This window comes from Frankliniella occidentalis, unplaced genomic scaffold, assembly GCF_000697945.3.
Source record: "Frankliniella occidentalis isolate FOCC.00 unplaced genomic scaffold, Focc_3.1 Scaffold124, whole genome shotgun sequence".
Taxonomy (NCBI): Eukaryota; Metazoa; Arthropoda; class Insecta; order Thysanoptera; family Thripidae; genus Frankliniella; species Frankliniella occidentalis.
The window spans coordinates 418,516-428,816 of record NW_026267251.1 but is presented as its reverse complement, the minus strand read 5'-3'; the positions used below and the strand labels follow the sequence as shown (position 1 = coordinate 428,816).

Genomic DNA, 10,301 nt, shown 5'->3' with positions numbered 1-10,301 from the left:
GGGAGGGGAGGGGGGAGGTGGGGGTCAAGGGAGGACTGGGGGTGGTGACGGGGTTGAAATGTCGCGGCTGGTGGGGGAGGACACAGAGCCCTGATGATTTTCTCCCCCCTCCTCTCTATCTTCCTCTCTCTCTCGTCCCCCCTCCCCTACCCCTCTCCGCCTCAGATCTACTGCGAGGCGCGAAGTGGTGACGACGACTTCCCTTAGAACCAGAACGACGCTGTGTGCTTCGGCGCCGTGCTGGTGCTGGTGGTGAAGCATGGTCCAGCCAGCTGGCGGGGCGTGCTCCCCTGAAAGGAAACACTGAGCCTGCTGCCATCTGGTTTTGGCCGGCTGGGTTTGAGGCCGGGAACAAGAGTGGTGCCACAAGTCAGCAGCTCGCGGGGCGGCGGGGCGGGCTCGGGCTACAAGCTCGCGGAATGGCGCGGCCAGCCCTTGTCGTGTTGTGCGAGCTGCGTTTTGTTGTCGCCTGGAACTGGAAGCCACAGGGAGCAGCGGCTGGGGGCCTGCGGGGGCGGTCTCCAGGGTGTTCAGGACGCGACCCTGTCAAACCTCACGTTGTTGGTCGCGAACACTCCCCCCGAGAGTGGGTGGCAGGCCGGTGGCAGTGTAAGATTGTTGTTATTTTGTTAGAGGTCGCCTCGCCTTCACAAGTGTACCTAATTTATTTCGCCCTCTAAATGTGAACGACGAAGCTATAGAACTGCCTGAATATTTTCATCCTTAAAAATTTGCGTTTTTGCTGCGCTTCGGTGAGTGAGGGCGGGACGAGTAGGGTGTGCGGCTCGCCTGCAGGCAGGGGGCCTGGGCAGCGCAGTTGGAAGGAGGGAGGGGAAAGAGGGGGGCGGGGAGTGACCGGATTGAACCCGATCGAGCTCATTCCGCGCTCATTTCAAGCTCATTGCAGAGCGCGCTGCGGAAGCGTGGTGCGGCCGGGGTGCGGCGCAGCGTGGAAGCACATGGCCCCCGCACTGCTGCTCGTGTCCCACGGACCGATCGACCTGGGCCAGGGCTGATACAGTCGCTCGGTGGTGCCGATGTGCGATAGGGCGGGCCTATCCGTGCTAAAAATAATACAACTCGCATTTTATCTAGTTTGGTACCTGCTCGGCACACACTGCACCTCTGCCAGCACATGCACTAACCAAAGTACAAGTGCGTGGCCTCCTAAAGTGGACATCACGAAAGTGCGGGACAAGCGCCACAAACAAAATATAGCCACGAATCAGACAAACTTTTTTTGGAAAGCGTGCCTTTTTTGTTATGGTTGTATTTTTAAACAAAATATAATGTGATCCAGTTTGATTTAAATAGAACCATGCGTTCCGCTCGGTTCCCTTACTGGAAAAAAATAGGTTTTAAGTCGCACGTTTTGGATTGGGGGCAAAGAAAAGTTTAATGCCTCTGTAAAGGGATAAAATAATCGTATCAATGTTAACAATATTAGTCCCTGGAGCAGTTTTATTCCTACATCCTAAGAACAGAACATTTTAAAGATGTGACAGCGACTCAAAACCCTCTTTTTCCAATGCTGTCCAAATCACTCGTGGCCGGGTAGGCGGAGGGGTGCAGTTGGAAGTCTGGCAAGGGATATTCCTGGACGGACATGGAGGAAAGGTCGTATCACAAGATCCTGAGAGCGACTCGGGGCTGCTGGGCCTGCTGGCGGGCTCAGACTGGAACGCGCTGGAACAGGCCCTGGAAGCCCTGGAAGGCCGCCTCCCTCCAGCCATTCAATCTACTCCCGGTTAATGAGGTCGCGCCTACAATGGCCAGTTAAGACAACACCGCCAACTTGGTGGCCTGCGGCGCCTGTGGTCCCCCCACCCCACCCGTCCCCACCCGAAACACAATCGCAAGGAAACCCTCCACAAAGTGGAAATCTACGATTTTGGCTTCGAAGGGAGTTTGGTGGCCACCACGGCCTAGGAACAGAGACAATGGCAGTGACACCTTCACCTTCCTGTTATCTTAAATAACTCTGTTTCGAGATATAGTAAACAAGATAAAGGGTGTCAGCAGTGCTTCATCAATGATGATTATTTAAAGTATAATCTTTTGGCGGTAGGTTCTGTTCTTGTTAAAGAAAACAAGTGTTCTTAGCTCTTTTAAAAGCCGCTTTGAAACTTTACTGTCAAGTCAAGCCATTTACTATTGTACTTTGTTTCTAATCGGTGCCCGACTTACCACTGTTCGCTTAGTATAGGTTAAAGGGATGCACAACATTGACAGTTGCGAGATGCGGTGGGGTGTTCCAAGAGAGACCGCAACAGAGTTGCCCTGCCCCGCCCCCGCCCTGGCCTGCCCTGCGGCCACGCCGGGAAGAAGCGGTCCATTCTGACCCCTCGCCGCAGCCCCCTCTCGCCCTCCCCCCTCCGCCCCTTTTCTTTGATGTGGCGAAAATCGACTTCCATGCGGTATTTGGCTATGCTCCGCCGTGCTGCTCCCGGGCCGCCCACAGGCGCTGGTGCTGCTGGACCCCCACGCCCCACCCCGCCACACTACGCCACGCCACGCCGCCATCACTTTGATCCCTAACAGGGGGAGATTAATGAACAGCGGTCCTGCTTTATTAGCTTATCGCCCGATAAAAAGGCTAATGGAGGGAAGGAGCGCGACAGGCGCCTCTCCTTGGCAGGCGCCCCACGATCGTCTCAGCCATTTCGATGAGTTGCAAAGTTTTTGTGTATTTTGATTTATTTTTGTCACTTCGGCAATGTAATGTTTTACACCTATTTTTTCTAACCAAATTGCCTTCATGGAGCATTTTCTTTCATTTTCCTTGATTTTTTGTCAGCGACATTTGACCGATTGACCGACACGCGGTCAGGTTTAGTCCGGCTCTACGCTGTGTGTTTTGATTTACCCGAGTGTCGTGCCCGAGTGAGCCGAGCCGACCGCACCCTGTGTGTCGCCACACAGTGTACGGATGGCGAGTCCAAACAAACCGTCGTGGTCCCGTGGTGCTGAAAGGTGCGCAGCAGCAGCCGCACCAACCGCAGCGCAGAGTGCCGAGATTGCTCTCTAAATCTGGCCGCGAAATCCTTCTCAAATATTGTCTCTCTCTGTCTCTCGCGCCTCCGGTGCGCTGACGAGGGGCTGCCTGCGCTCTGGCGGCACCGCCTCCGACTCCCTGACATTTCCCTGTTGCCGTCGCCGGGACCGGTAGGGACCGCGCCAGCTGCCAGAGCGAGCTGCACAGACGTAATGGAATTTAGTTTATTTTTACGCTCCTCTCCCCCTCTCTGCCTGCCTCGGTTTCCCGCTTTCGGCCCGACATCCAGGAAACTACGACAGGCTCGTCCTTCGCACTGCTCGCGCTGATTTACTGTGGGTACTTCTATTACTACTTCAATGAGGACTTACGACTGTATTAAGAATAAGAATGATCATAATCACCGTGAAAAATATGCTTGTACACGTACGTTATATTTTGTTACTTTCCAATAACAATATGTCGCACCATATGTACCGGGTGATAGGGAGTAGATGTAGATGCAGGTGCGGTCGGGTTTGCCCTCCTAAGGAGCCATGACGCCTGACGGGCAGAGCAAGTAATCAAACCCGCTCGCAAACTCGTCTTTCTCTGAGTCAACCGGTACAACCTTCCACTCTTGCCCGTCATTCGATTCCAAGTCGATGTAAGCAGGGCTTGTTAATTTACAATTTTGAATTGTAACTGTAGGACATCTTCCATGGAAAATTTCCCTATACCCGGTACGACAAATTTTCAGAGTAATCATAATCATAATCGTCATAGTTGTACTAATTTGACTAATTTATCTCACTGCGAAAGAAGCTCGCCAGGCGAGGCGCGCCCGTATATAGGCGGTGCTCTCGCCGTGTTTGCGTTAATTAATGAGATGGAGACGTCTGTGCTCCGCTGCGGTGGGGCGATGCTGCCCGCCCCGCTGTGTGCTGCAACCCCGCCCCCCGCCGCCCCACCTTTCCTCCGGGCAAACGGCTGCTAAAACTTTATCCCCCCACGCGCGTGTGGGTGGGAGTCGCAGCCAGGGCCAGCCAGGGCCAGCCAGAGCCAGCCAGAGCCAGCCAGAGCCAGCCAGAGCCAACCAGAGCCAGCCAGAGCCAGCCAGAGCCAACCAGAGCCAGCCAGGAGCCAGAGACAGCCGGAGCAAGCAAGAGCCAGCCAGAGCCAGCCAGAGCCAGCCAGCCAGAGACAGCCGGAGCCATGGCACGCAGGGGTTGTGCTTGTCCACCGCGGTGGCGCTGCCGCCTGACTGCGTCTGCGTGCGCACACACACGGGGCTGTGCGCGCCGCTCAATCAGCTGGAAAACAACCTGTGTGATCAGCGCACGGCTCGCCACCTGCTACACCTGCAATTAGTGTTGCACTAACGCAACAAGCAGCCGCTCTGCAAATCTACCCCGTCAATTCAAATGCGTACATTGTATACTTTAAATTAAGTGTACATGGCATGTATACGTTTTTATATTTTACGCTCTTAAAAATGCGTAATAATTAAAGTATATATACTATATGTATACATGCCATGTACACTTTCTTTAAAGTATACACATCTTGTGCTACACGCGATGCAGAGAGGGTTTTCCACATCGTGGATCTGCACGGCACTGAGATGTGCGGAGGAGGGCGCTGACATATTTCAAGGAGACGCACAAATAAAAATAACAAAATAACAAAGCCTCCGGATCACCTTGAACGACGCGACACCGACACACTGCTGCCGTGGACGGATCGGATTGACGTCATAATCACATGATTCAGGCGATTCAGGCGTGCGCGCCCGAGGCCCACCATGTCGGGCTGATGCCGGGCCGATGTCCCGCCGCGCGCTGCGTCATGAGGAGGGTAAAGGTCATCGCATCACCGCACCGGATGCACGCCACGCGACGCCACGCCGTCGGCACTGGGGGATAAAACTCGTGCCAGAGATCCCAAGAAGACAGCAATGACATTATTTGGAAATGCTCTCATCGTGACCGTTTTCAGCTTTTACGACTATTTCAGCTCCGATGCGATGATGGGCCTGGTTGAACTATACATCATCCCGACCTTTTTTTTTAATTTGATGACATGTTGAGATTTGACTGGTCACCTTCGGAATAATGTTGTAAGATGTTTCCATATTTACAAAGACAAATCTACATTTGGATAAAAGCATTATTCGATGTATCACAAATATTACCCCACTGTTTAGACTCTGCTGCTGAGGCTCCCCTCCCCCCCGTTTCGCGCGGCCGCAAATACAAATAACGGACGAATGACGGAGCAAGGCTTGGGTTTAATCAATTAACCGGGCCGCTGCTTGGGCGGGGCGGAGCCGGGCGGGGCGCGGTGTGATTCTGTTCATCCACATGCCGAGGCAGCCCCCGGGGCGGCGCAGACAGGAAATTGATTGGGTTCAGGCTGAGTGGGACGGGAGGGGGCTCGCTAAGTGGCTACGCCAGGCTACGCCGGGGTCCTGCGCGCCTCGCCCTCGTCTTCTTCCGTACGCTACGCCACGCCACGGCCACGCCACACCCGGACCACCTCCCGGGCCGCTAATTCACGGGACGCCGCCCCTGTCGTCTGCAATTTTATGCAAATACTGCAATTCATTTTCGTTTCCTTATTCCCGGCGCCGGCGGCGGCGGCAGCGGGACCGCGAGGTGATTTAATTTAAAAGGGAGTTCCTTCTTTTTATGGGGGGATGAAAGGTAAAATCACGCCGTGCTGCGGAGCAGCCATAGCCACCCGGCAGACGCAAAGGAGACAAAAAGAACCGCCTAATTTTCCTTGCCCTCGTCACTCACGCGTCAGGCACATGTCCGGGTCCTTCAACACCCGCAGCATATTATTGTTAGACGCGTATTTACTTTTAGCACGATGAGAGTTTCTGACTGAGCTGCTGCCTATGAGCTGCTGGCTATGAGCTGCTGGCTGAGCTTCTGGCTGAGCTGCTGGCTGAGCTGTTGGCTGAGCTGCTGGCCATGAACTGCAAGGCTGAGCTGCTGGCTGAGCTGAAGTCTCTCCCCGCCTGAGGGCCGCATTCATTATGAACACGCTGTTTATCACCCGCGTGCGGTATATGGCGTGGCGAGCGCCCCACAGAAAGCCCCCCCGAGTGAGCTCCCGAAAGCCCCCTCGGTGGCAGCGGCTGGGCCGCACCCCTCTCTGTGGATGGAAGGCCGAACCCCTAAAGCGAGCCCCCCTCCCCCTTCCCCCTCCCTTCCGAACCCACCGCCACACCCTGCCTTACAGGAGCCCAACGCACGCGGCCGGGCGGGCAAAATTAATTGTTATTCAAATCGGGGAACAATATTAAAGCGCGGTGGGGGCGTGGTTATTGCGCAATGGTCCACCGATGTGACCATTGACCCAGGGAAGGAGGGGAGGGGAAAGAGGGGGTGGGCGCTCCCTGCGCTGCCTGCCCGCCTTTGCCACATCCTACGAGGTAGGCCACAGGGCCTCTCAGCTGATAGGCGGGCTTGCCTACTCGCAGTATGGCAGGCGCCCTACGACGACCTGTCGCTACGTTTGGTCATTTGTAATGATCGATACATGTACGACTCAAACACACTGACACTTTTTTTTCCTTTTTCATTGCAGAGTGCCCACCCGCCGACGACGGCATGGAGAGGTTCGCCTGTCCGACTCCCGACCACATGGGGCGGTACCGGTGTATCGACGACCACGTGCTCTGCGACGGCTTCATCGACTGCCCCGCGGGCGAGGATGAGGACCGGCAAGCGTGCATGTTCTACAAGACGGTAAGTTGCTTTCACTCGCCATCGCTCTCACTGCCATCGGCAAAATTTCATTTAAAATTTTACCAATGCTAGTTTTAATTAATTGTTATTCCAAGTTTTGTAAGTTTTTCCTAAATAGATTATTGTCCTTTAAATTTATTTTTCGAGAGTATTTTAACTTCTAGTTTTACCCGACCTAGTCTGTTGGTGATGGCAGTGGGTTGACGTGGCTCACCGCAGTCTGCGTTAGCGGCATGTCACCGGTGACCTTTCCACTAGAATGCTGGACAATAACGTACTCGTCGCGCAGCGGTTGCCTCTCATTTCATAACATTCGTGTCTGTGTGATGGGGAAGGGAGGGGAGGCAGGAGATCTGTGCGCCCCCTCCCTCCCTCCCTGTCCCACCGGCCCCACCAAACCCCCAATGGGTTTACCCCGTTTACAGTTAAGGGCCGATAGAGATCCCTGGCCGGAGCCTTGCACGACGTAAACGCACTGATTAAAATTAATTGACCTGGCCGTTGGCAATCCCCTCCCCCTAGAAGGGTAGCCTGAGAGAGTAGGGCACAGGACACATTATCACAATGTTCTCTCTGTTTGTTGCAGACAAAAGCGCACTTAGACCTGCTGGCGGACGCTCTCTTGCGCTGGGCGAGAGGGCGCTAGCCGCTTCACCCCGTTACCTCTACTCTGCCTTCTGCCTGTAGGGGGCGACTGTTGCCGCATCGAGAGAGCGACAGAGAGTGTGTTGTGTGGAGTGACGCGAAGTGACCCGAAGTGACAGAGACCAGCCAGCGCAGCGGCGCGTCGCGGCAACACAGCCTTCAGTCTTCAGTTGTAGTCTTCCCGTTCAGCAGCCGTCGCGCAGGACCTCAGCCCAGGCCAAGCTTGCTCCTCACCCCTCCAGTCGCAACCATGTCGTCAGGGAATTCGACAACGGCTCCTTGCTTCCGATTAGCAACCTAAACAGTGATGAATGATATAACATGCGGATGAGTCCCTTTCTATCACTTTGAAAACGAGTGTGGCCAATATGCTTTTAACTGGATCAAGTGACTGTCGTGGTTTCGTTAACAGACTAAATTGTATAGGGTCTTCCTACTGCTGCTGGAGTTTGGGCCACGTGACGGCAAGTTGGCCATTTGCAAGATGTCAACTGCAAGCCCCCCTTAACACCTACAGTAAAAGGGTGAGACAGGAATTTGTTTCGCATCAGCGTATCTGTATGTTGCAAATGATATATTTTAGACTGCGTTTACGTCTAGGGGGAATGGAATTAATTGAAGAAAAGAAACCGAGTTTCACTAATGCATTGAAGCTGAATCTATGTTTATTCATCTAGTTCCCGAACGGTGCATGGAAGCGTTAGTTTCGAAATGCCAAATTGAGCGGCTGCATATTTATTCAGTACCTGATAGTATTTCTGAATAGTATAGTTAAAACACATTTGCACACCTTAGGGATATATAGGATCAAGTCTTACTCTCTCTCTATCTCTCTCTTGCTTTGTTGATCCCACTATAAATCTGTTATTAACATCGTAGGTTTATGCAAAAGTTGTCGTCTAGAGAGGGGGTGACCATTCGAGGCGCATCTTGCTGTCAATCCCAGTCAGTTGGGATTTGATTAGACTCGAATACTAGGAATGCAAGAAAACCAGTTGTAATATGGTCGTGAAAACAATACACAGAACTTATTCTACTCTCCACCTGCAAGTAATCTGCAGTGTGCTTGTCCGCCGTACTTGGCTCTCAGTGCGGAGGTTGTGCGTGTTGTCATGAGCTTCATTTGGTTTACTGGTGCCGATCAAAGTTCTGTGAGCATATTGTATATTCGTAAGCACCATTTTGGCTGCGCCACTTGACTGAGCTGTGAAGGAAGGTAACAGAGGATCGCATTTAATATTGGGCATCCCTCAGCCCGCAAAAAACACCACCATTGACTACATTTATTGATACGCGGTTACCCTTATCTACTTACTGAAATTCCCTCGCAGTAGTTTAACCGTACTTAGTTAACCAGTATTGCACCACAGTAACTGTTAGATTATTGAATAACGTTAACTGTGGGGGTCGCAGTGTAAATTAATTGTTGTCTCTTATACTCATTTTATTGTTTATTTCATGACGTTATTAACGCTGTGTTATACTCTTACTTCGAACATGTTGACAGCTCTAGCAATTACATTACTACTTCCAGTATGCACCCAACTTTTCTCCTCATTCCCTCGTCTGTCTTGCGATATTAATCTTCTACCAGACTGTATATTTGCTTTCCGATTTCCTGATAGGAAAATGGTTGTGGTTCAGTTTAAGAAAAATGCTTGAATGTGAAGCTTCCTCTCTTACTTCCTCGAAAGATTTTACGCAGCTAATGGCAAACTACATTATTGGTCGTCATCAAAATGTGTTCTAAGTTTAATTCAATGAATGCTTTGTAATTGCATCATCTTCATAATGTTTAAGTGACGAGACACTGTAAAGGGTGTATTCCGTGAGAAGGAAACTCAATAGCAATATTTATAATCATATCAAGACTATCTCGCCATCACTGTTGCTTATTGTTTAAGTAAATTTTTGAAATTGTGCACCCAACGAGTGTGTTTCAAGCTATTATTGTTTTATTTTAGAATTTGTTTATGTGATAACTTAAATGACGAATTTTCTGAGGTACGCAAGTTATATTACGGCCTATGTATCTAAACAAACAGTTGGCAGCAAGAAATGTTTTACTAATAGAGCACACGACTTCTTTCACAAGCATTGCATCTACAGTAGATGCGCCAATTTTGTAATGCACATAAATATTCGTGGGAAACATAACTCATTTTCGATGCATTTATGCCCATTTTTGCGCATTGATACACAATTGATGCTCTTGCGGTGCTTCTAGAGTGGTCTAAACTCGGAAAGTATGTTGGCTCATTGGAGATGATCTCTGGATTAATACAGACTTGTCTGAGCACGAACGATCAAGGGTGTACAATTATGTACGGGAAAGATAAACTTTAATCTGCTAATTTGCTCGGTTGAAAATCTGGAAAATTTAGACTTAGTAGCAATGTAGATTTGAAACACTCATATATGTCACATATATTTTTCTGTGAGAAGCAAAATTTATTTTTGAGACAACTGTAAAAATGCAATGCACTTTTATTTTGAGTAAAATAGACTTTTTAGCCGGGGTCTCCGCGTACAGGTCAATCTCTGTCTTTGATTGTATTGCCCCACTTACGAAATCGTAAAACTCTGCCTAAAACATGTTGGCCAGAAAGCTTATGTCTGTGTACGAAAACAGGTTTTAGTAGTGTATATGGCTGTTGCATCCAGATGGCCCTAGTCTGTAGCATTTAATGGTCGTTTTAGGTCTCCATGAGTGTTTGCAATATCTACGTGATGATGCTGTTTTGCGGTGTAGTTTTTTCCGAAAATGTATCCGAGTCTATAACAGTGAAGTGGTCAGTAAGTGTTCAGGTCGCGAAAAAGTTTAATGTGGTTCGTCACGTGATAAAGCTCAACGATGCAGGTCCAAAAGAACGAATTCGCATATTTATAATATAACCTTTCTATAAATATACATAATATTATCC

The 10,301-nt window shown here is 50.6% G+C and overlaps 1 protein-coding gene across 1 annotated transcript in view; it reads left to right on the top strand.

Moving 5' to 3' along the window:
• The window catches only part of LOC127750033 (uncharacterized), a 69,319-nt gene extending 59,024 nt beyond the window's left edge, over positions 1 to 10,295 (top strand). The window contains exons 2-3 of the mRNA XM_052270464.1: positions 6,572 to 6,732; positions 7,319 to 10,295. Of these exons, the coding sequence (XP_052126424.1) occupies positions 6,572 to 6,732; positions 7,319 to 7,378 (221 nt within the window). The 3' untranslated portion in view covers positions 7,379 to 10,295. The remainder of the gene's footprint in view (positions 1 to 6,571; positions 6,733 to 7,318) is intronic.
• The last annotated feature ends 6 nt before the right edge of the window (positions 10,296 to 10,301 follow it).